Source organism: Bubalus kerabau, chromosome 5 (assembly GCF_029407905.1).
Source record: "Bubalus kerabau isolate K-KA32 ecotype Philippines breed swamp buffalo chromosome 5, PCC_UOA_SB_1v2, whole genome shotgun sequence".
In the NCBI taxonomy this organism is placed as follows: domain Eukaryota; kingdom Metazoa; phylum Chordata; class Mammalia; order Artiodactyla; family Bovidae; genus Bubalus; species Bubalus kerabau.
In genome coordinates, this window is record NC_073628.1 from 98,052,225 (window position 1) to 98,078,231 (window position 26,007).

Consider the following 26,007-nt stretch of genomic DNA (forward strand, 5'->3'; position numbering starts at 1 on the left):
CTTAAATAAGCAGGGTGACAACCTACAGCCCTGACATACTTCTTTCCCAATTTGGAACCAGTCTGTTGTTCCCTGTCCAGTTCTAACTGTTGCTTCTTGACCTGCATACATGTTTCTCAGGAGGCAGGTAAGGTGATCTGGTATTCCCATCTCTTTTAAGAATTTTCCACAGTTTGCTGTGATCAACACAAAGGCTTTAGTGTAGTCAATGAAGTAGAAGTAGATGTTTTCCTGGAATTCCCTTGCTTTTTCTATGATTCAGCAGATGTTGGCAAATCAACTATACTTCAATTAAAAGGAAAAAAATGAGGGTTCTGGAGTAAGACAGCACCAGTTCATTTTCTATTTCTCTCAGTCCTAAATGTGAGACCTCAGGCAAGTTAACCAGAATTCATGCCCTCATCTGTAATATGGGGAAAATAAGAGTATCTGCCATAGGACTGTTCTGATAATTAAATGAGTTAGTCTGTAAGGGCCTAATAGTGGCTGGCACAGCTTAAGTGTTTATTATTGTGTTAACTGGTAATTGTGGTGGTTTTTCCCCCACTAAAAGGCAATTTAAAAAGCAAAAGCTGCTTTTGTTTCCCCCTTCACCAATTTTACCTTCTCTGTTTTATTCACAGCTACAAAAGGAACTCTGGAATCAGACCTGAACAATGTCACAGGGAAACAGTAACTGTAGTTAAATCATTTCCTCATTTGTACAGCTTCTGCTAATTCTAGCCCTACAGTTTTCTGTTCTGCCAAAACAAAAGAGGCTTCCCAGACATTCTCTATCTTTCCTGGCCCTGCCCCTCAATTATTCAGATCTCTCTCCTAAAGCCTCATAAAGGTCACCACACTGCTTTGATCACTTAACTCTCAGACTAAACACACTCTGGGTCCCTAGTTGCCTCCCAGCCTATGCTTGCTGAATAACAAAAATCTCAATTCCCACAGATGCTCTCAAGGACCTAATTTCTTATTTCTTTTTCTTACCACCTATTGTACAAAGCATTCATCTCTACACAGTACAGCCAAGAACAGTTCTTACCCCAATAGAAATGTTTTTTCATAAAATAAGCACATTGTTGATATATGACCAAAAATTAAATCTTCAAAAATCAACTTGGCCCACGAGATGACAGGCAGCAGCAGCCCCTTCCTTTCTCAGTCTCTAACTGCTCCGGACTTCCTAGCTCTCACTGCAGTGCTTCACACTTCACTGGGAAGCTACCAAAAGCAATAAGCACTTCGATGTTGGCACAGACTTTCAAAAATGAACTAAAAAAAAAAAAAAAATGAATTCCAAAATATTTCTTGAGAATCACAAAGAAGGCATTGGAAAAACAACAACAACAACAACAACAAAACTGGGCATGGTTGTTTTCCCCTTTGAAAAAAGCAACATATGCATACAAAAAGGCCACCTGAAGTATAGTCTGGATTTAATCAAGACAACCTCTTTTGACTAGATGCAAAGCAGCAGGTTTCCTAAAAGATTTTTTTCAGTCTTCCCTCTTTGCTGTTTCACAATCTAGATGTGAAAACAACTTATTTAGATAATTAAAGAACTCTGAATTATACATTATAATAAAAAGTAATTCCAGATATATAATACCAATGGCCTCCTCCTTTAATGACAGGCTCAACTGCTTCTGCCTTTAAATGTATATTCCCATTGAATACAACAATTTAGGTACCAAAAGCAACCACAAAAAACAATCTGACGGGGCTTCCCTGGCGGCTCAGTGGTAAAGAATCGCCTGCCAATTCAGGAGATATGGGTTAGATCTCTGATCTGGGAATATTCCATATGCTGCAGAGCAACTAAGCCCATGCGCCTCAAATATTGAGCCTGTATACTAGAGCCTGGGAGCCAAACCACTGAGCCTATGTGCTGCAGTAACTGAAGTTCGAGCGCCCTAGAGCCTGTGCTCTGCAACAAGAGAAGCCCGAGCACTGCAACTAGAGAGTAGCCCCCAACGCCAAAACTAGAGAAAAGCCCAAGCAGCACTGAAGACTCAGAATAGGGTAAAAAATAAACAAAAAATTTTTAAATGCTATAGCATGTTTAAAAGTGTTTTGTTTTTGTTCAGTCGTCAGTTGTGTCCGACTCTTTGCGACCCATGCACTGCAGCATGCCAGGCTTCCCTGTCCTTCACCAACTCCCAGAGTTTGCTCAAACTCATGTTCATTGAGTTGATGATACTATCCAGCCATCTCATCCTCTGTCATCCCCTTCTCCTCCTGCCTTCAATCTTTCCCAGCATCAGGGTCTTTTCCAATGAGTCAGCTCTTCATATCAGGTGGCCAAAGTGCTGGAGCTTCAGCTTCAACATCAGTCCTTCCAAGGAATATTCAGGGTTGATTTCCTGTAGGACTGACTGGTTTGATCTCCATGCTGTCCAAGAGACTCTCAAGAGTCTTCTCCAGCACTACAGTTCAAAAGCATCAATTCTTCAGCACTCAGCCTTCTTTCTGGTCCAACTGACACATTAGTACATGGCTACTGGAAAAACCACAGCTTTGACTATATGGACCTTTGTCAGCAAAGTGATGTCTCTGTTTTTTAATACAATGTCTAGGCTTGTCATAGCTTTTCTTCCAAGGAGCAAGTACCTTTTTTCCCCATAATATATATATACTTTATTGAAAAATAGTTGAATTACAATAAGCATCTTTTAATTTCGTGGATGCAGTCACTATCCACAGTGATTTTCGGAGCCAAAGAAAATAAAATCTACCACTGTTTCCACTTTTTCTCTATCTATTTGGCATAAAGTGATAGCACTGGATGCCATGATCTTATTTTTTTGAATGCTGAGTTTCCAGCCAGCTTTTTCACTCTTCTCTTTCACCTTCATTAAGAGGCTCTTCAGTTCCTCTTCGATTTCTGCCATTAGGGTGGTATCATCTGCATATCTGAGGTTGTCGATATTTCTCCCAGCAATCTTGATTCCAGCCTGGGATTCATCCAGCCCAGCATTTCGCACGATATACTCTGCCTAGAAATTAAATACGCAGGGTGACAATATACAGCCTTGATGAATTCCTTTCCCAATTTTTAATCAGTTCCTTGTTCCATGTCCAGTTCTAATTGCTGCTTCTTGACATGCACACAGGTTTCTTGGGAGGCAGGTAAGGAGGCCTGGAATTTCCATCTCTTTAAGAATATTCCACAGTTTGTTGTGATCCACACAGTCAAAAGCTTTGATGTAGTCAATGAAGCAAAAGTAGATGTTTTTCTGGAATTTCCTTGCTTTTTCTATGATCCAACAGATGTTAGCAATTTGATCCCTGGTTCTTCTGCCTTTTCTAAATCCAGCTTGTACATATGGAATTTCTCAGTTCACATACTGTTGAAGCCTAGCTTGAAGGATTTTGAGTGTTACCTTGCTAGCATGTGAAATGAGTGCAATTGTACAGCAATTTTAACATTGCCCTTCTTTGGGACTGGAATGAAAACTGACCTTTTTCAGTCCTGTGGCCACTGTTGAGTCTTCCAAATTTGCTGACACAGTGAGTGTAGCATTTTAACGGTATCATCTTTTAGAATTTGAAAAAGCTCAGCTGGAATTCCATCAGATGGCTTCCACTAGCTTTGTTCGTAGTAATGCTTCCTAAGGCCCACTTGACTTCACACTCCAAGATGTCTGGCTCTAGGTGAGTGACCACACCATGGTGGTTATCCAGGTCATTAAGACCTTTTTAATACAGTTCTGTGTATTCTTGCCACCTCTTCTTAATATCTTCTGCTTCTATTAGGTCCTTATCGTTTCTGCCCTTTATAGTGCCCATCTCTGCATGAAATGTTCCCTTGGTATCTCCAATCTTCTTGAAGAGATCTCTAGTCTTTCCCATTCTATTGTTTTCCTCTATTTCTTTGCACTGTTCACTTAAGAGGGCTTCCTTGTCTCTCCTTGCTATTCTCTGGAACTCTGCATTCATTCAATTGGCTATATCTTTCCTTTTCTCCTTTGCTTCTTGCTTCCCTTCTTTCCTGAGCAATGTGTAAGGCCACCTCAGACAACCATTTTGCCTTCTTGCATTTCTTTTTCTTTGGGATGGTTTTGGTCACCACTTCCTGTACAATGTTATGAACGTTCGTCCATAGTTCTTCAGGCACTCTATCAGATTTAATCCCTTGAATTAAATAGTTGTCACTTCTATTGTATAATCATAAGAGATTTGGTTTAGGTCATACCTGAATGGTCCAGTGTTTTTCCCTACTTCCTACAATTTAAGCCTAAATTTTGCAATAAGGAGTTCCTGATCTGAGCCACAATCAGCTCCTGGTCTTGTTCTTGCTGACTACATAGAGCTTCCTGGTGGCTGAGACAGTAAAGAATCTGCCTGCAATGTAGGAGACCCAGGTTTGATCCCCAGGTGGGGAAGAACCCCTAGAGAAGGGAATGGCAACATACTCCAGTATTTTTGCCTGGGAAAGCCCATAAACTGAGGAACCTAGCAGGTGACAGTCCATAGGCTTGCAAAGAGTCAGACACAACTTAGAGAATAAACAACAACAAAACATAAAAAGAACAAATCTGAATCAGTTCTACTGAGATGGATAAACCTAGAGCCTGTCATACGCAGTGAAAAGAAAAAAGAAAGTGAAAGTCGCTCAGTCATGTCTGACTCTTTGCCACCTGATACTGGAGTGGGTAGCCTTTCCCTTCTCCAAGGGATCTTTCCAACCCAGGAAGCGAACCCAGGTCTCCCGCATTGCAGGTGGATTCTTTACCAGATAAGCCACAAGGAAAGCCCCATACAGAGTGAAGTAAGTCAGAAAGAGAAAAACAAGTATCGTATATTAATGCATATATATGGAATCTAGAAATATGGCACTGATGAACCTATGTGCAGGGCAGGAATAGAGACACGGACATAGAGAACAGACGTATGGACACAGGCGGGATGGAGAGGGTGGGACAACCTGAGAGAGTAGGACTGGAACATATATATTTGTTGTTGTTGTTCAGTCACTAAGTTATGTCCAACTCTTTTCTACCCCATGAACTGCAGCATGCCAGGCTTCTCTGTCCATCACTCTCTCCCTGAGTTTGCTCAAAAGCATGTCATTGAGCCAGTGTTGCTATCCAACCATCCCATTGTCTGTCATCCCCTTCTCCTCCTGCCCTCATTTTTCCCAGCATCAGGTAAAATAGATAGCTAGTGGGAAGTTTCTGTATAACACAGTGAGCTCAACTCGGTGCTCTGTGACAACTCAGAAGGGCGGTGTGGAGGGGGGAGGTAGAAGGGAGGTTCAAGGAGGAGGAGACATGCATATCTATGGCTGATTCATGCTGATGTATGGCAGAAACCAACACAACATTGTAAAGCAATTATTCTCCAATTAAAAAGAAAAAAAATGTGCTCACTTAGTTACAGAAAAATTAATCTCCTCTAGTAGAGGGTGCAATCTAATGCCCTTCCTTAAGACCATAAACTTCATCCAGTATAAGAAAAACCTAAGAAACAGGAATACATTTCAAAACGTCAGTTTAGTAAGTTGCCATATGAGAAATCATTGAGTACCAAATAGAACTGTGAGAATGCAACAGACAGTGCAGCACCTGGACCTTCCCTTTATCAACCCATTCCAAAAGTCATTCTAAAGGGCAAAACTGGTTTCAATCAACCCCAACTGAGTAAATATAATACCATTTCAGGGGCACCTTTATTTCTCCATCCCAAACACACACAATGAAAGGTCACTGCTATAGCTCAAGTCTTTCTCTTTTTTTTTGCAGGTACAAAGTCTATTATTAGAGACACACCACAGCAACTAGTGGGAGAGCACACAGAGAAGTGGTTTGTTTAGTTAAGAAGCAAGGCAGAGATGCACACTCAGAGAGAAAGGGTGTGGCTGTCCCCCGTGGTGAGGAGGAGCCTAGCGCCAAGTCTGGACCACAGGAAAAGTGTTTCATGTCAGAATTTTTTAAAAAATTCAGTGCTACTGGTACCCAAGCTGATCTCATTCCTTGGCCAGGAATCAAACCCGGGCCCCCTGTGCTGGCAGCACGGAGTTGTAACTGCCGGACTACCAGGCAAGTCCCATTTATTTTCGTGCAGTTATATTAATTTATGCCAGAAAAAGCACACAGATTTTTAAGAATTCCTTTCAAAAGTCTTCCTTGCCAAGCTCCCTTTTGTCCCAGTCCTTCCCCCATTCCATATTTTCATTAATGGACATGAAGTCATTCTCTGTACCAATTGTGATGTGCAGCATGTGGTTTAGAAATGCACATGTGTGAATAAAAAAAGCCTTTTAAAATGTACAATGTAAGTAATCAGCAGGGAAAAAAAAACCCCAAGATTTCTTTTATCCCACCTTAATACCTGGGCCTAAGGAAAAAATAAATAAAAGACCCCAGGCTCAGGAAGATTAATAAAAATATGAAGGGGAATTACTAAAGGGCTGGAGACAGACTATTACGGTTAAAAACAAAGCCAAAGATCAGAGGGGAATTTATGCAGTTTCAAAGTCTCCAGATTTACAAACATAACCTAACCATAAATGTGAGCAGTAAGAGCATTAATTTTCTCCCATTTTCCTTTTTTAAAGTAATTAGACAATAAAAAATGCTTCCAAAGTGGGAGAAACTTAGAATATAACGGGGTATTATTAAACAAAGCTATTTGTATGCACTCTAGTCTTCAAAATGTCAAGGCAGTAACCTTTATCTGTGCCATGGAAAACACTCTCTCTGAGACCAGAAAGTGCTTGAATAAAACTGCCACTACTCAGTTTTCAACTCTGGCACATTCCCTAAAGTACTCTTCACCCTCTTCTACTTTTTCATAAGAGACCTTATGGCAGGAACATTCCACTGCATTCCATCTACAATCAGCTTTAATCCCCGTGAGCAGCAGTCCAGGCCCGCTTGCCAGCATAGCAGTCTTTTAATGCAGCTAACACATGTGGCTATAGCAAATTCATTTCATTTTTTGCAACAATTCGAGGTTCCAAATCCATGCTCTCTCCCAATCTTAAGCCCAATTTTTTTAAAAAACAAGCCATTAATACTTTCTAAATATAACAAACTGGCTCACGTAAAATCTCTCACTCAGAAGTTATTTAGATTACGTGTTAGTCAAATTACTAAGAAAATGCCATATAAAATTGAAGGGGAAAAAAAATAGAAAACAGCAGAAAACTGAAAAACGCCAAAAATTCTAGAGGAAAATGTCTCTGATACAATTAGCGAATTAGCTTTTGAAGAACAAACACCTTTCAGAGGAACCAAAATTACCCCAAACTTACTGAACCATGACAAAGCATTCAGCTAGAAAACTAACACTACTTTTTCTAAGGCTAATGAGGGGTTTTTGTTTCAGGAGACTAATGTTGTTTTAAAAGTCACAAATTTCTCCTGGAGAATGTTTAAATGCAAAGAGGCAATGTGTTACAGGAGATTCCCAGGTGGCACAGTGGTGAAGAATCCACTGGCTAATGCAGGAGACTCAGGAGACACAGGTTAGATTCCTGGGTGGGGAAGATCCTCTGGAGTAGGAATGGTAACCCACTCCAGTATTTCTTGCCAGGAAAATTCCACTGACAGACAAGCCTGGCAGGGCTCCATGGGGTCACAAAGAGTTGGACATGACTGAGTGACTGAGCACACATGCATGCTTAATGTGTTAAAGAGGAAGAGAAAGATCAAGGCAGATCAGAGCCACTTAGACTGCTGTCTAGAAAGGATGTGGACAAAATATGATAGAAAAACCATTGGTAGTTCAGCATGGTGTTTAAGCTGATCCAAAGGCTGGTTTTCATAGGAGTATAGTAGAATATGCCCAGGTCTACTTTTTTTTCCGCAAGTCTATTCTAACCACATTAATTACTTTTAATAAAAACTAAGCATTTATTCTTGAATATTTCATCAAAAGACAAATATTTTCAATAATTTTGGAGATATCTTTGTGGGAAACAAACAAGAACGAGTAAACAAAACTCCAAAATTTATGGCCCTATCCTTAGAAAATGTTCAACCAGGAATCTTATTTCCTTCTTCAGTTTGCAATCTACCAGAGAAAACACCTGAAATCTTTCATTCAGAGTGAATATCAGTATTTGGGTAATTTTACCTTTTTCCCCCAAACTAACATTATTGTCTATACCATCAAAATAATAAAGTAAAAACGGCAGCCATATATCTTAGATACAATGAAGACTAATACCTTTCTTATTAGCCATTAGTAAACTGGGATTTCTTTGGAAGGAACGATGCTAAAGCTGAAACTCCAGTACTTTGGCCACCTCATGCGAAGAGTTGACTCATTGGAAAAGACTCTGATGCTGGGAGGGATTAGGGGCAGGAGGAGAAGGGGACGACAGAGGATGAGATGACTGGATGGCATCACTGACTCGATGGACATGAGTCTGAGTGAACTCTGGGAGTTGCTGATGGACAGGGAGGCCTGGCGTGCTGCAATTCATGGGGTCGCAAAGAGTCGGACACGACTGAGCGACTGAACTGAACTGAAACTAGGTTTTTAACCTAGATGATAAAAAAAAAAAAAAAAAGCAAAGAAAATCAAGTGGACCCAAATCCATTTCACGTAACTATCCAGAACTACAGAAAATTTTAATTTTGCTACCTACTCCTGAACAGTCAATAGATTAGCTTTTTTACATCTGTTTAGTACTTAGCATATCATTACACATATAGTAGATACTTGTTAGTAAATAAAACCTATTAACTTTTTTGGATATCCTTTCATGCCAAAATCTCAAAAACAAACAAACAAATAAAAAAAACACCAAAAAACCAATTTTGACAAGATATAAATATCAAGTTTATTCGTGTGTTTACAATGCAGTCAAGACTGAAGGAAAAGTTATTATTACACCTGCTACTAATTAAACTATCTCTCAAAGGAAATCCCCCCTTGAAGTTACTTCTGGGAAGAGGAACTGGTTGCCTATGTGATGGGGTAAGAGGAATGATTGTACTGTATACTCTTCATACTTTTTGAAATTCATACCCTGTGAATGTCCTACCTATTCACAAAAATAAATCAAAATTGGAGGGAAATTAGGTAATGCTCGGAGCAGGCAATGGCACCCCACTCCAGTACTCTTGCCTGGAAAATCCCATGGATGGAGGAGCCTGGAAGGCTGCAGTCCATGGGGTCGCTGAGGGTCGGACACGACTGAGCGACTTCCCTTTCACTTTTCACTTTCATGCATTGGAGAAGGAAACGGCAACCCACTCGAGTGTTCTTGCCTGGAGAATCCCAGGGACGGGGGAGCCTGGTGGGCTGCAGTCTATGGAGTCGCACAGAGTCGGACACAACTGAAGTGACTTAGCAGTAGCAGTAGGTAATGCTATTTGACCTTGACAAAACTAGAAACATATAATCCATTTAAGATGTGGGCATTCTAAAATGATTACTCATCAAGGAAAAACATTAGTGTTATTACTTGTGCTAGTAAGCATTTTCCTTTATTTTTATCATATGACTTTTGCATTCATGGATATGGTCTTTTAATACTCCCTCTCTACTTAAAAGTTTTAATAAGATTTCCAACTCTACAAAGAAAGTACCAATATCCCAACCATGAATGAAACTCCATCTCCATGATACTGGGGATTTCTCCTGGATAGTCAGTATACAAAACTGATCAGAGAAAAGTAGACCTTTCTGGAATCAATTCTGGCTCCTGATCCAGGATTTCCTAATGTCCACCCTTTAAAAGAACTTGTGATATACCAGGACATTTACAGGCAACACCAACAGTCAAAAATGCCTCCATACTAAGTTATAAATAAATGCATTTTTCAGAAAGAAACAAGAGGCTCAATAATCAGAATTTAATGTGCTCATTTCAGCAGCACCTGTACTAAAACCAGAATGATATAGAGAAGGCTAGCAAGGCCCTGTCCAAGGATTTAGTTATATACTGTGTAAAACTTAATTCTTAAAATGAAATAGAAATAAGAACATAGCCTCGATGAGTGACATTTAAGAATATAACATTAGTTAGAGAATAATACCAAATTCTGCATCTTTCTTTTACAATTATTCATAGGATATATAATTCACAGAATCACTGGCACAACTGACAAGGAAATGTAAAACACAAACAATGGTACTGCAGTTTAGACTCCAACGTTTGACCCTTTTTCAAAAAAATAGAATGTTGCAAGTCCTATTTAGCAAGTTCAGAAAAATGTGTTAGCAAAAGAAAGTTCAAAGTTGTATACGGGGAATATGTGTGTGTGTGTGTGTGTGTGTGTGTGCATATATATATATATATATATATATACACACACAGCAAACACACAGTAATAGAGAGTGACGGCTGGGAGCTGGGGGAGAAAAGGAGACATTGATCAAAGGGTACAAAGTTCTGGAGACCTAAAGTGCATCACGGTGACTATGGTTAATGATGTTTATGTAAAATTTGCTGAAGGAGTAGATCTCAAGTGTTCTTACCTTAAAATAAAAGGTAACTATCTATGAAAAGTGATGGATATGCTAATTAGATAGTGTTGATCATTTAAAAATGTATAAACATGTCAAAGCACCACATTGTACACCTCAAACATAACATATAGATTTATTTCCCACTGGGAGAATCCTCCACACAGAACACTGGCCCACAAACAGATAAGCATATTTCCTCAAATATTTAGCATTAACTTGGGTCTCAAAGAACAATTCTACTTTATCCCAAAGTTACAGGCTTTAAAATGGTAGAACTTACCATTATTTAAGTAATAGTTTGCCTACAGACCCACATCAAGTAACTAATGCAAGTACCAAAAACTCCAGCTTCTGTCATTTTTCACCTAAGGAATAGTTCAGAGAAACAAACCAGGAAGCAAGGACTGATCATTTTTAGTAATAATTTACAAGCTTATTATCTGCTTTAGCTATATCTGTTGTTCAACTCAAAGAATCATCGTAAGGAAGCAGTGTAACTGTTAAGACCATCTTGGCAAGCTCAAGTACTATTGAAAATCAAGGAAGTAAAGCAATCTTGCACCCTCAATAAGGTATATTTCACAGCATCATTTACTAAAAATCACTGCTTACACCTTCACTATCATTAAGATTTCAACTTAATAACACTAGCTACATTCATTCAGTTTTCTAGGGAATTCTCAATTGTAAAGAAGATAAACAGCCAATATTTAAATATGCTACAGCAAAAATCACAGGGGGAAACATTCAGTGGAACATTCAGAACAGCAAAGTTCAAAGTGTTACTAGCCACATGTTCATTTATTTTGATGACAGCAAGAAGGAAAGGGGGAAGGACAGGAAGATGAGACAGGACTGACAGAACACAGCATGCACTCACTGGTTGAGTTGCCCTGCATCTGAATGATGCACTTGGACTCTTTGCTGGTCTCTCGAGAATTGAAGGGCCGAACACGGACAGCCACCTTCACTGAGGCTCCCGACATTCTGATGGTCTTGTTATATATACGAAGTCCAGAAATAAAGAATCAAATCTTCTCAGGAAGTTATGTTCAAGTTTCCTTTAAAAAAGAAAAAAAGTTCATATAAGATAGGCAGAATTAAAGAAAACAAGGCTAATTTGAGCAGAAGAGCTATTAAATCTTAGTACTATTTGTTTCCATTTCTAAAAATCTCATCCCTTTTCTTCCCTATAAATCTTATATGTGTGCATGAATAAATCAGTCACCAGTCTTGTCTGACTCTTTGTGATCTCACAGACTGTAGCCTACCAGGCTCGTCTGTCCATGGAATTTTCCAGGTGAGAATACTGGAATGGATTGCCATTTCCTCCTCCAGGGGATCTTCCCAACCCAGGGACTGAACTCGCGTTCTCTAACACAGGCAGGCAGATTCTTTAGCACTGTGCCATCTGGGAAGCCCCACAAACCTTATATTCTCAACAGTAAATTATCAGATAGAAAGTTAAAGATTGTAATTTGTTTTCCTGTTCCATTATCTATTTACCATACCTAAAAAGTCCCTAGACTTAACGATAAAAAATATTAACTGCAAAATAACAAACATCTTATTTACTCTCTGTTTTTCTGGATCAATTTCCAATAATATATGGGAAAAATTGTTTATCTGCTAAAGAAGGTTCCTACACAAGAAACTACCCATCTGCAAAACAACTTATTACCTGCTTTTAAAGAAATGCACTGAATTTTTTATATTTTAATTTCAGTTTGAAACATCTAGTTACACAGTGTATATTTAAACAGCAAAGGACAGAGATAAGCTAGCTTCTTTGCCTATAGGTATGTATCCAGGATTTCCTTTAACTTTGATGACCCCTTTCTTAAGTATCTCATTTGGCCCTCACAACGATCCTGTACAATAATCAGAGACAGTTCCAAAAGACCCAAGTTCTATCCTCTGACCCATGGCAGAATCAATTCACTACATTTCACTACTGAATGAAGCCACAGGGAAAACTGAACATTTTCTAGAGGAATAGTTTTTCTCCCCACAGAACAAAACGAACACTATTCAGTGAAAAGAACCCACATAAGTAATTTCCACAAGAAACAACAGATCTCAATCTGTACTCTGTTATATAAACATCTTCAAGAGGAACTGAACAAAAGAAAAAACTAAAAAAGAAAAATACTTACGGGTCCAATTACCAGAGACCAAATTTTTGGTCCTGACCAGTTTCTTCCGCATAATTAAGTAACGGTTAAGAATGCTCACCTCCAGCTGTACAACTAATGCTTTCCATAGGAAAAGGCAAAAATACTCTATCTTATTTCTTGTTTTTTGGGAACATGTCTGTTGTCTGTCTCTCACACCACCACCAGAATGCTCAGAAGATCTTGTCTGCTAGCTCTTTCATCAGATACCTTAAAATGGTATCTGATGAAAGAGTTCACCACATGTTTGTTGAAGGAATGAGCTAATGAATTATATTTCCCAATTGTAAGAATTATCCTTTATCTGGTTTACTTTTTTATGTTTTAAATGATTACAATATTTATTGATATTAATATTTTTATATTTGCTGTGATGTTTTTTCCAGTCTGTTTCACATTTTATTTTACAATAAACAGATGGTTCTTTTTTTAGTACATCATTTATTTGAATTAAATTTATTAAATGAAAGCTTAAAATTATTAACTCTTCCAATCTATATAACATGACCTATAGTCAGTAGCTGAGTACTCTGTCAAGACAGTGAATGAAGCATTCACAAAAAGCAAGACACAGAACACACTAACTCCTCAGAGTCCACTTGAATATACAGCCAGCATCTCAACACTCAATGTGTCCCATTATCTTCTCCTTAAAACTAGCAATCTCTGCCAATCTTCCCATTTCTATCTGGCCCCATACCATAAAGCTAGGAATCATCTTTGCTTCCTTCTCTTTGAATCCTTTCATTAGTGGTAACATTATTCATGAAATACTACATGAAAACTTTTAAAACATAAATTTCCATTTTTCTATCCCTTCCCTCCTCTCATTTCCTCTGCCCTAACCTTAATCCATGTCCTTACTACCTCATGCCTAGCATACATGCAATAGAGAAACTAATCTTTGAGCTTTTAATTTTAATCCATGTCTTTAAAAGAGGATAAGGGGTTTGCACAAAACAATCACAGGATCTTTAGAAAAGTAAATGAGCCTAGACTTCAGATTTTGAGATAGGGCCCAGATATGGCTAGTTTTGTTTTGTTTTTTTCATTTTCTAAAAATTATGTTGTAAACCTCCAGCTGAGAACCCAACTTTATGCAATTGCTTAACCCTACTGCAGTGACTTTCAATTTCACTTCCAAATCCAAGAAACTTTTCTTACTCCTCAGTGCTTACAAAACCAGTCAAGGTACTCTGCGGCTGGTCAAGTGCCTTTACTATCCCACACACATTCTTTCACGTGTTCTAACAATTTCTCCCCCAAGAACCTTCATTTTCTCTCTAGCTGATGGCTCAAGCTCTAGCCTTACCTCTTTCAAATGAGGACCCAAACATTCCAGGAATCACTGGTATTTCCTACAGCACTTAAAACCAACCCCAAATGCACTGTGAGAACACTGCTATCATTTTACATGACTATATTCCAGCTTGTATGCTCTTTAATAGCTTCCTAAAGTGAACATCCTATTCCTTCAAAATCTCTTTGAAACTTAGGTTCCTTGAAAAAATGGCAAATTCCAAGTCTGGGCAAGAAATTTCAGTTTGATTCTGGAACATTTAGTATGACCATAAGCATGAAATCAAAGACGAATGGGGTCACAGTGAAAAGACACAGCTGCCAACTGAAAGGGGCCCCCACTGGACAAAGATGGGATAACTGGAGCATAAAAACACATGCATACATACAGGCACACTGCATATGGACTGCAAAACATTAAATATATAAATTCAGAGGTTCATAACGATACTTCCAAAAATCTCATTATTCTGAAAACTGCAAATAAAACCAGGAATGGAGCATGCATCCAGTCCCTGTATCCTGTATGTTCCAGGATAGTCAAATAGTCAATGAGAGCAAGTTCTTTTCTATGGAAAAAGTCCAGCTAATAAATGCAGAAGAAATGACAGAAATAGAAAGTCACCATTTCCCACCCCTACTAACAAAAAGGTTCTCTGCATCATCACTATCTACCAAAAAAAAGCCTTAAATGAAAGGCTGATTGATGTGGGAAGATTATATTGTATGAATTAGGGTAACATAATCTGAACCAAAGGATCATCAACCTTAACAATACTAACAGTGGGATACCGACGTGGCCCACGCCGCCTGATACACTCCAACAGGAGACACACAGTACCTCCTGGCACACATTCTTACCCCACCCCCTTAAAAAAAACACTGACAGAATCAAGACTCATTTACAGGACACACGCCCGGAGCAAAGAAAACAATTTAAACAATACCCAGAAGATACAATCACAGCCTAACCCAGAGTAGAGAAAACTCTACAGCTCAAGACACCCAGTAACTTTAATTAAATAGCATGATGGGCAGGGGGGCGGTAATAAAAGAGACAAATGTTGACAATTAATGAATATTGTGGATATTTAAATTAAAAAAAAAAACCAACTTTCTTCTTTTGTTTTCTACCCAGGGCCTGCCGAAGTGCTGCTGCTGCTGCTAAATGACTTATAAACAATAAAGGCTGAAATCTCCTTGCTGACTTTTGATATAAAGTACCAGGAACCAAAATACTAACATCTTTAATACAGCTTGTCCCCATACATACACTTTTCATCAGTTGTTTGACCCTTCTACCCAGCTATCCTCCCAGCATTTCATTCAACTTGACACACCCAAACCTCAAGTCACTTTCCACCTCCCCCAGCTCTTTTCTATTTCTTTTAGTGTCCTCACCATTCTCCTGTTCCCACAGGCCAAAGAGCTTGCTTCCCCATCCATCTAATCAATGCCAAGTTACATGGCTTTCACCTATAAAATCTCTCTCATCACCATCATACCACCGCTTTTACACCTTCAATACATCTCACCCAAGACTATTAACTGTCCTAAGCCCTTTTTCTCCTTCTTCCTCCTATCCCCACCACACTACACTCTACTGCCATTTTCATCTACTCCATCCACACTATGCAAAGCTGTCAGTGTTATACTCCTGAAGCACAAGTTTCTTCACTTAAAAATCCTCAAAGTTTCTCCACTGCCTATCAAGGAACGACTGAACTCCCCACACTGGCATTCAATGTGTTCTGTAACATAAACCACCTATTTTTACAAGCCCACAAAACACTGCCTTCCATCCACATTCCTTAACAACCACCCACGAGAGGGTTTTCTGAGAGCATCTCGTTTTTCTGCGCCTGTGCCTTTGCTCCAAAGCTCCTTTTACCCAGTGTACTCTTCCACCTCCCCTGTTCTTCTCAAAACCCAATTTTTCTTCCAGGACCTTCTCATATGCTACCTATTTTTAAAGCCGTCATGGATTCTCCAATTCTTGCAAACCAAAGGCAAATGTTTCTCCACTTAATACTTCTCAACTCATTAACCTTATCTAGAGCAGAATAAGCTGTTTTGTAGCAATAAAGAAAAACAGCTTAAAGTTCCTTGAGGGCAAGACAGAATTTTAGTCATGTTTCTAATCCCATATATCACATGGTCTTGAATAGAGGAGTCAAAATATTTTGGTTGAGTGGGTGTGCCACAGTCTATGGGGTCGCAAAGAGTTGGACACGACTTAGTGACTGAACAACTGTGTATCAACAAACTGATGTTGGAATGGTATCAATAAAAAAGCAAGCTGTTTCAAAATAAAGATGGACAGATGAAAAAGAAAAAGGATAAAATTAATTTCATACTCCTCCCTAATTAAAATAGCTTAACAGTCATTCTTCTTTGGAAGTGATATGTACGTTTTAAAATTACTTTCCCCAAACAACCTGAACCTAAACACATTTTTTTTTTCTGATTTAACTGTCCTGTTGTAAAATTGCAACTATCTTCACAAGTAAGTTAACATTTTATACAGTAAAATAAGAAACTACAGTTAAGAGGGCTATAGCAAGTGTTACTTTGTTACTTTCCTACATACAAAGAGTATCTCTTTTATAATGGATGTCCATCAAAGAATTAGTTTCAAAACCTCCTGATTCTTTAAAAAAATTACCAATTATGTAAATCTGAAATCAAGTTTAAATTTCAGTGAGAAATAACAATTACAGAATATTTTTAAGAAGTTATAGGAAAACAATAAAAATTAAAATACATTTTCCAAGTTTTAAAGAGCCAAAGGCAGGTAGGAAAGGCAACCATACATACTCTAAATCTCTTAATAGCCTCAGTTCTAGACTGTTCCTCTGACCAGTTTTCCTTCCTTATGACATATGATTAGAAGCATTATAAAGTGGAATGGAGCAAAAATTCCAGAAGCGTTCACTAACAATAGAGGGATAATAAAACATTTAGATCTAATTCATTTGAATTTTTCTGAATTTTTGCCCCATTGCTTAAATCTTGTGCAATTCTCTCGTGCCCTCAGAAGCACTCTGGATTATTGGGAGCCTAAGACAAATTCTCAAACTGACTTTTCAGCAAAATGAACAAACAAGAATGAAATAATCTTAGTTTTTTGGTTGGCTGGGTTTTGTAATAACCCCCCCCCCTTTTTTTTTTTTACAGAAAACAGCCAGGATTATATTCCTTAAACAGAGGTCAATTCATGTCATTCCCTCTTCTTAAAAGCCTTCAGTTAGTTCCCAAGGCCTCAGAAAACAACCTAAAAATTGATAGGCCTCCACAATCCAACCTCTTTCTCCAGTCTCAGTTTTCACTGTCCAACTTGAAACCTTCTTCACCAAGATCCTTAGCACACCGAACATGTAATGCTTAGAAGCTCAATCTCCCTTCCAACCTATTACAAGTCCATATCTTTTGAGGACAAGGTCAAGGCCACCATGAGGCAGGAAGCATTAAGTCATATCTTCCTTAACATCCCCCTTTCTAAGCTTAAAGTCATACCTTCTATCTCATTGTTCCCTAAAAATGTTGTGTTGATTCCTCATTTTTCTACTTATTTCTTTCTGCCCTGTGTTGCAGTCAGCAGTTAACTCGCGTACATTGCTACTTTGTTCAGTATGTTTTTCACAACTAAAAATAGATTTAACCAAGAAATGCAATCTTTTAAATTCAACATTTATACAATGTGCTATATTCCCACAAATTTAGAATATTAACAAGCAATCTATTTAAAAGATAACATTTTCTACTGAATACATTTTAAAGAATAAATTAGGGAATTCCCTGGCAGTCCAGTGATTAGGGCGCTTTCACTACCGAGAAACCCAGGTTCAATCCCTGGTCAGGGAACTGAGTGACACAGCCAAAAAAAAAAAAAAAAAAAAAAGAATGATAACAAAGAATAAGTGGATACCCCCAAAATAAGTATCTGCAGCTAATGAGCCTATTTTGGGAAGGTGTGAAAATTTCCTTGTTATTATGGAAGTTGTGCCTTCTTGGTTGAATACTTTCCGTGAGGACCAAGCAGGCTTTAGTATCCAATACTCCGAGTCACTGAACAAGCCTATACTGATAAAATGGCCCCCAAAATGTAAGAATTCATTTTTGTGTGTATATGTATTTTGTGTATGCATGTATATCTATTCTTGGTCTTTGACTCTATGGATAAAAATCAGCCATGAGTCAGGCTGCAAAAGCTCAAAATGGATCATATGTTAGGAAAGCTTCTTTCTGCATTCTAACCCAATGACAAGAATCAGACTGCACAGGAAGAGTTTCCTGACAGATCAGATTTTCAGTTTCAAATGAGATTAAACTAGCTCAATTAGGCTACCCAACTGTTTTAACCATTTATGAAAATAAATCAAAACAATTTTTAGATTAGACATGTGTCTTCTTGTCACTGCAATTAAGAAATCAAGAACCTGTTTCCGGTGGCAGAGTCTGGAGAAGACGCGCAGAAATGGCACCTAGCAAGGGGAAGGAAAAGAAGGAAGAACAGGTCATCAGCCTCGGCTGAAGGAGAAAATATATATTTGGTGCGTGCCACATCTTTGCATCCTTCAACAACACTTTTGTGCACGTCACCGATCTTTCTGGCAAGTAAACCATCTGCCATGTAACTAGTGGGATGAAGGTGAAGGCTGACTGAGATGAGTCCTCTCCATATGCTGCCATGTTGGCTGCCCAGGATGTAGCCCAGAGATGCAAGGAGCTGGGCATCACTGCCCTCCACATCAAACTCCGGGCCACAGGAGGAAATAGGACCAAGACTCCTGGACCAGGGGCCCAGTCAGCGCTCAAAGCCCTCGCCCGCTCAGGGATGAAGATTGGGCAGATTGAGGATGTCACCCCCATCCCTTCCGACAGCACCCGCAGGAAGGGGGGTCACCGTGGTCGCCGTCTGTGAACAGGACTCCTCAAATTATTGCTTTCTGTTAATACATTGCTTTGATGTTAAAAAAAAAAAAAGAAGAAGAAGAAGAAGAAATCAAGAACCTTCCTTTTTACTGGTGACATGATTTGATTCTCATAATCCAAGAGGTCCATCCAGAAACAACAGCTTCTATGGCCTATGGCTTAAAATAAACTATTCTAAATTAAAGTTTTTCATTATTTTCTTATTTTTCACTGTTCGGATGGCTAACACTAAACTCTATCTAGTAAGTTAATTCAATCTAATAACTAAAACCACATCCTATAATTTTTATTTTACAGATCCACTGGGAACTCACCCAAAACCCAATATTCCACTTAAATTCTATTGTCAAAGTGGATGACAACAGCTACGCCTGGTAACTGTCCAGGTTAAAATGAACTCAGCTTGGCTATGATGTAGAAATGGAAGTTTCAATCAGAGGTTAATTCAAATTTGGTATGAGTCAAGGTTCTCTCTGAAATCTGCCTGTGACCACACCTTTGCAGCTACCTGCCTGGTAAGTAGCTCCTTAGCTGGGCAAGAATGCAGGTCAGACTTCTCCATGTGGCAACAATGTGTCAGTCTTGCCACATGATAAACCACTACCCAAAGTTTAATAGGTATGTTTTCAATGAGATGACAACACAAAATACAAGTATTCCAGGTTCTCACCAGAGTTATTAAATAATGAGTGTTCTGCTGGGATACTCAGACTTATCTTTACATAAAGTTATATACCCGAACCACATTAGTCACAGAAAAGACTTAAGTTATATTTTAATGTTGTATACTCAGTGTGGAAAGCAGGTGGATTACTTTTTTAAAATAGGTCTTTGAAGAACACTTCTTCCTTTTACTTAAAAGATCTGTTGAAAACAGTTAGTATGTATATCTTTGCATCAGGATGTCTGTAACGCTTTCCTCTTAAAATTTCTTTAGAATTCATTACCAGGAAAAAAGATGCTCCTGACAAACCATTACCTTTCTTTTACCAGAATGAAAATTGTATAATTTCCTTTTCCCTTTTTGTCTGACTTTCAAAAGTTTCAAGACTAAATTACAATAACATATCATACACTTTATATATATGGCAACCCACTCCAGTATTCTTGCCTGGAGAATTCCACACACAGAGAAGCCTGCCAGGCTACAGTCCATGGGGCTGCAAAGAGTCGGACACAACTGAGCGTGCGTGCACACACAGACAAACTGCTGTAATTTGTGTATTTACTTTTTCCTCCTGTCATATAGATTTTTGTTTCTTCTCCATATTTAACAGCCTCATCATATCTACAGTATTGTGGTAAGCTGCTCAAAACCTTTTTCAAAGCAGTAAGTGATATAAATTACAACTAAATAAAACTTTCCTGTAATGCCTAATCTGTTATTTGACACTGAAAATGTTATGTAGTCAAAATTCTAGTTCTTAAAAACAAATAAAGTAAGTCTTTAAAAATTACACAAAAATTTGTGTTGAATAAATGATAGGCATGTGAGTGGCCAGAAAAGCACAAGGCCCGGAAGACTGAAACCACCCCCACAGAACAGAAGCAGACAAAGGAGGGAGTGAAGTGAGCAGTACTTCCAGCCCTGCACAGGCGTGAAACGTGCCCCCTGCTATCATAACAAAGGGCTGGAAATCAGCGCGCCGGCAGTGTTGGTGAAGTGGGGGATCAGGGAAGCCAGTCTGCGGTGGGCTGGGGAGTAATGAGGAGGCAAGAACTGGAAATGCAAGTACCCTCACTGCTTCCAGAACCTATGAGGGCAGAGAGATGGCCAGAAGGGAACAGGAATGGAGAATGCTTCCCCTCCCCATCCCATTTCATTAATACAAAAGTCTTCTATGTTTCTATCCTTGATTCAACAGCTATTCACGGGATGCCTACAACGTGACAGGCAGTTGCAGGAGTCTGGGATAAATCAGTGAACAAAACAGACAAACATCTTTGCCATGGAGAAGTTTTCATTCTAGTAGGGCAGTGAAAGTCTCTCAGTCATGTCTGACTCCTTGCAGCCCCATGGACTATACGGTTCATGGAATTCTCCAGGCCAGAATACTGCAGTGGGTAGCCATTCCCTTCTTCAGGGGATCTTCCCAAACCTGGAGATGGAACCCAGGTCTCCCACATTGCAGGTGGATTCTTTACCAGTTGAGCCTCAAGGGAAGCCCTAGTAGGGCAGAGGGGACATTAAAATAGGTTACACAGAATATGAGGTGATATAAGTGCTATGAGGGAGGAAAATTACAGCAAAGTTGGGGGGATCAGGAGTGTGGTGGGAAGGGGTGCCAAGCAGATGCATGAATGAGGTCAGGAGAGGTTTGCTGAGGTAGTGAGGTTTAAGTTTAAGCAAAGACCTGAAGCAGGTGAAGGAATTAGCCAAGCAGATTTCAGGGGAAGTGTTTCAAGTAGCACAAAGAGTCAGAGCAAAGGCCCTAACGTAGGACTGTGTCTGCTGTTTTCAAGGGGAAAACTGAGGGGAAACAGCAAAAGAGGGAAAGGGAAGTAGCCAATACAGCAAGTCCCAAACGAAAAGAAGGCAATGATACCCAAAACACAAGCCCAGGGGTGAGCGGAAGTCGAGAGAGTAACCTTTCCCTTGAGACTGCCTCACTGTGCGGCAGTAAGCAGGCCTAACTAAAATGATCAAGATTTTAGAAAAGCCACTGTGGAAAGCGGGAGAGGGGACTGAGCAGAAATGCTCTGACGGACACCAGAGACAGCTTCAGGGGAGACCCGAGCCCAGACACCCGACGAGGCACTGACGCGCAGCACTGTGTGAGGGGTCTCCACGACACTGTTAAAAAGGGAGGCTACGGATGATGGGAATAACTCAAGACTGGCATGAGAAGAAATAAACGCTGCAAGTACTACTAAGAAAATGGCCGAGGCAACGCACCTGGAAATGACAGTGGAGAAAAAGCAGATGAAGAAGTACAATCTGAAAGGGGCTAACAGGACCAGAGACCTGAGGCAGGAGAACACATAGCAAGAGACTAACGTGAGAGCTCTAAGTTACCAGAGTTTAAGACCTGAAGGTGATGACGTGTTAGAAGATACGGCCACAATATGAGTTATGGAACAGAATGAACCTTACCTTTGAGCTGAAGTTAAGGAATTCTACAGTTAAGAGTAGTTACAAAGGAAGTTCAGCCTAGTGGACACTAACCACTTCTAGTGACCTTGGGGGAATCATTTAGCCTCTGTCTCAGTTTCACCTATAAAATGGGGATAACAGTATGTATTTTATATGGCTGTTATAAAGATTGAGTGAGTGAATGTAACGTGGTTAGAAAAGAGCCTGGCACACAGAAAGAGCTCAATACAAGTAAGCTATCCTGTCACTATTGTTGTGATGGTGGTTGTTTATACAGTTATGGACATCTGCCAGAATGATGTCAGAAATTCGGATGGAATGAAGAACTAAGACACACACCAATGTCTTCAAACACAGCAATGGTAGAGGACAGTGTAATTGAATGATACACTTTGGCATAAACAATTGATATTAAATGTAAAAAATATTCTAAAATCAGCCATTTACAATCTTGTGAGTTATAACAAATATACAAACCACTACAAAACAAAAACACCGACTGAGTATTAGATAATACATATTACACTGCAACACAGAAAGGGAAGAGGCTCTGACTGAAAATCACAGAAACCGCCATGGCAAGGGTAGTGCTACACTAAGCCATATGTACTAAAACGGAAAGGTGCTGGAGTTAACCTGATCTCACCACATCCACAGACACGGGGTAAAGCATAAGTTCCTGGAGTAAAGAACTACATCTCTACACACTCAACACGGAATGAATGTTGTCAAAGTGAGCATAAACAAATTACTGGGCCAGTCATCAAAAAATCCAAGTCAAAAGTCCAAAGCATCCTTTGCAGGTTTTTCCTGTCACAGCCGCATCTGCTTCATTTACCTTCTACTAGATGAAAAAGTTCTAAATGTGTATTTATCCACATGCTTTCATGAACTCCAGAAATTCACCAGTATCTGCTTGAGCAAGACCACCTTTTAAAGAGAACAACATGAAGTAGATATGCTATACCTTTCACTTTAGAGCCTTGTGAAATTATATCACATGGGTTCAAAACCAAAGGGCTATCTTACTCCTGAGAAAGACCTGGTGTGCTCAGAGCCCTGGGAAGCGCTTGTAAACAAAGCAGGGGCCCTTTGTTGTCCTTCACTCTGTACCCGGGACAAGACCATAGCAGGAAGTGAGCTTGAAAGCTCTGGCCTTGGAGAGCCTCTGTTGGCACTTCTCTTGGCAGTTTATTCCCAGCACAAATTCAAAGTGGGAAAAAGAAAAGAGAGAAAAAAGGAAAACTGCATTCGTCTCTGGTCTTGAAAAGGAAAAGTCTGCTCAGAAGTTGTACCTGATTGGATAAACTTTGGAAAAACAATCATCAGAGTGGAGCTGCACAAAATCTTGCCTCCCAGACTCCCATTCTGGTCTGACTTTACCACGTGCTGAGACTACATTTAACCACCATTCTTCAGATCTTGCTTACTAATAAAATAAATGTAAAAACTTACATCTCAGAAATATTTCTTAATTGGGGCATGGAATTTAAAAACAAGACATTCTGTATTTCTCTCATTATTAATAAGATGCAAAAAACACTAGTTTCTGTTGAAGTCATTTTTTAAAAATTTCAACCAAGTTTCAAAAGCAAAGCTTAATGATAAAAAATAAAGTGTTAAGACTATTCTTAGAAAACCTTATCTGAAAATGTTTAAGTAGTTCCACTTAAGTCACAGGAATGTACTCAGTAAGAAAGGGAGTCTGGATGACAGCAACAGCACAGAAAAGGTGGGCACGCCATTCTCCAGGCCTGTCCACACCTAGAAGGTGGGAAAAGACAGATTCACGGGCTCACGCTAAATGCAGTTGCTGCTCCTATCCAGATCTTTTTCTTACAACGCTAACATGTGTGCACTCTTCATATTCCATCCTTAAGTGGTACCTTACCCATTTCACTTGCCTCATAATCCAACAGCCATACCAAGTTAATTAGAAAGCATCACCTCACTTCTTAGAGAACACAAGCTAAGATTTTACTATGACTAAGCTAAGCTGACAAAACGCCAGCCTTTAAATAAAATATCCACCATGATATCACCTCTTAAGAGCTATTTGAATCCAGCCACTACACTTTCAGGGGGCTGGGAAAGACCCATTTAAGACACAAAGCAATATGTTCAGTATCTCCACAACAGCTGCCTAGAACAGTAAAGAGATATGTGAGCAAGGGATCTGTTGACAATCTAATTTCAGCCGCCTCGAGATTCCACAAACATGACAACCTGCGTCCTCAAAAATACTGCTGCAATCCTCTCCCATCATTAGACTATTCCAGTTGACTTCACCTCTGCATATTGAGCTACTTTGAAAATCTATCCATCCGGCGACGCAACATACTATTGATAATTCCAGGCCTCCACCCTGGTAAATTGGCCTTAGCAATCCTCAGATCTGCCTTTGTACGAGTAAGGCATCACCATCCCTCTGTGTCCATAGCCCTGATCATAGACGATGAACACAGAAATGCATCATTTCACCCCAAAGAGAATGCAATCTTGAAGGCACTTTGCCTTGGAAGCTCAATTAGCGATTCCCCAAGGAGGGGGAAAAAAGTGATTTCGAAGTTCCATTCTGGTTTTAGGGCCCGGAATGTTTTGTGTTGCATGAACAATAACTAGCTCGCTGGAGTAGCCTCCCAACCCCCACAACTTGGCTTCGGTGTGGCCAGTCACCCTGAAAGCTACCAGGGCTGCCACTCGGTGCCTTCCAGCAACGGGACTTGGCTCCTAAAGGATTTGTCAGATCATCCTCCCAATATGGCTGCCAGAGTAATCCCAGGCTGCCGACCGCCGAGACCACACCAGCCCCCGCCACGGATGGCCAGCATCCAGCGAGCCCCCTCCCTTCCCACCGCGCTTCTCTCCAGTCCTTGCGACAGCGGCTCCCCCCTCCCACGCGATGCCCGCGCCTGCCTTCATCTGGCAAAAGGGCACAACCACATTCCTAGACGAAGCCTCGATGCCAACCCTAACGGAGGAGAGAGGATGGGGGTAAATGAGAAGGGTGGCTTCAGCACAGAGCAGAGAGAGCCGTAATGTGCGCAAAGAGCCCGGGTAACCGACGGGCAGCGGCGGCTCGGCTGACCGCCGGAGACAGCCGGAACCTGGCGGCTCAGGGGAGGCGGAGAGCTGGTGCGGGCCACTGCGGGGGACCCGGCAGGCCGCTGGACCCAAGCCCGGCGCTCGCTGCTGGCCCGGGGACGGTCCCCCACCCCCGAGACCGAGACTCCCCAACCCCGCCCCGCCCCACTCGGTGCCCCGCTGGGGCAGCGCCCTCAGTATTCGCGGCTCCGGCCCGGCCCGGAGCTTCCCCGGCTCGGACCCCGCCAGCCCCCGGCCTGGCCGCCCCTCCCCCCGGGCGGTCCCATTCTCAGGCTGGCGGCGCAGCGCCAACCGCCGCCCGCCTTACCTCAGCCGCGCTGCGGACAGACTGACAGGCGGGCGGGAGGGCCGGGTCAGCAAGGGCCGCGGCGCGCGGGGGCGCGGGGAACCCGGCACCGACGTTCCTTAGCGCGAGCAGCGGCCGCCGAGAGCCGCAGGGCGCCGCTCGGCAGCCCCATCACACAGCTGGCCAGCCCGGCATCAAGGGCCACGGAGGGCGGGAGTCCAGGAGACCCGGGCGCGGCGACCGGCGAAGAGCGGCTCAGCCCTGCGAAGGCACCTCCCAGGACCGCCGCCGTCAGACTGCTCAGCGTCCGTCCTCTCCAAGCTCCGCCTGCAGCCGGCGGCCTAGGACACCGCCCGAAGCCCGGCTGCCGTGCGTCACCTCGGTCCGCCTTGGCGCCCGCGACTGACGCAGGCAGCGACCAATCAGGGTGCAGAGCTCCGAGCGACCGGCCAATCGCAGGGGGAGTCGGTGAAGGGAGGCGGTGAGAGAGGCGGAGACGGCTGGGCGCCCCCTGGTGGCTCAGAAGCCGGAGCTAGTGTGTGGGGGTGCGGGGTAGGAGAAGGCGGCGCCCAAAGTCCCCTCCCGGGTGACCCCCGAAGGGCGTTAGTCGGCAGCAGCCAGCCGCGCTGGGCTAACTCGGTGATCCGCCTTGTAAGGGGACAAAGCAAGGCTAAGTGGGGCGGGGCGGGACTGTG

At 41.2% G+C, this 26,007-nt stretch overlaps 1 protein-coding gene and 1 pseudogene across 7 annotated transcripts in view; one reads left to right on the forward strand and one right to left on the reverse strand.

Annotated features, from left to right (window-relative positions):
- Nucleotides 1-25,474, reverse strand: part of KIF1B (kinesin family member 1B) — a 148,993-nt gene extending 123,519 nt beyond the window's left edge. For all 7 annotated transcript variants that reach the window (XM_055582354.1, XM_055582352.1, XM_055582351.1 and 4 more), the window contains exons 1-2: nt 25,334-25,474; nt 11,300-11,480 (exon numbers count right to left, since the gene is read on the reverse strand). In XM_055582354.1, the coding sequence (XP_055438329.1) occupies nt 11,300-11,405 (106 nt within the window). In that variant the 5' untranslated portion in view covers nt 11,406-11,480; nt 25,334-25,474. The remainder of the gene's footprint in view (nt 1-11,299; nt 11,481-25,333) is intronic.
- Nucleotides 18,358-18,858, forward strand: LOC129653069 (40S ribosomal protein S14-like; annotated as a pseudogene).
- Nucleotides 25,475-26,007: the final 533 nt, after the last annotated feature.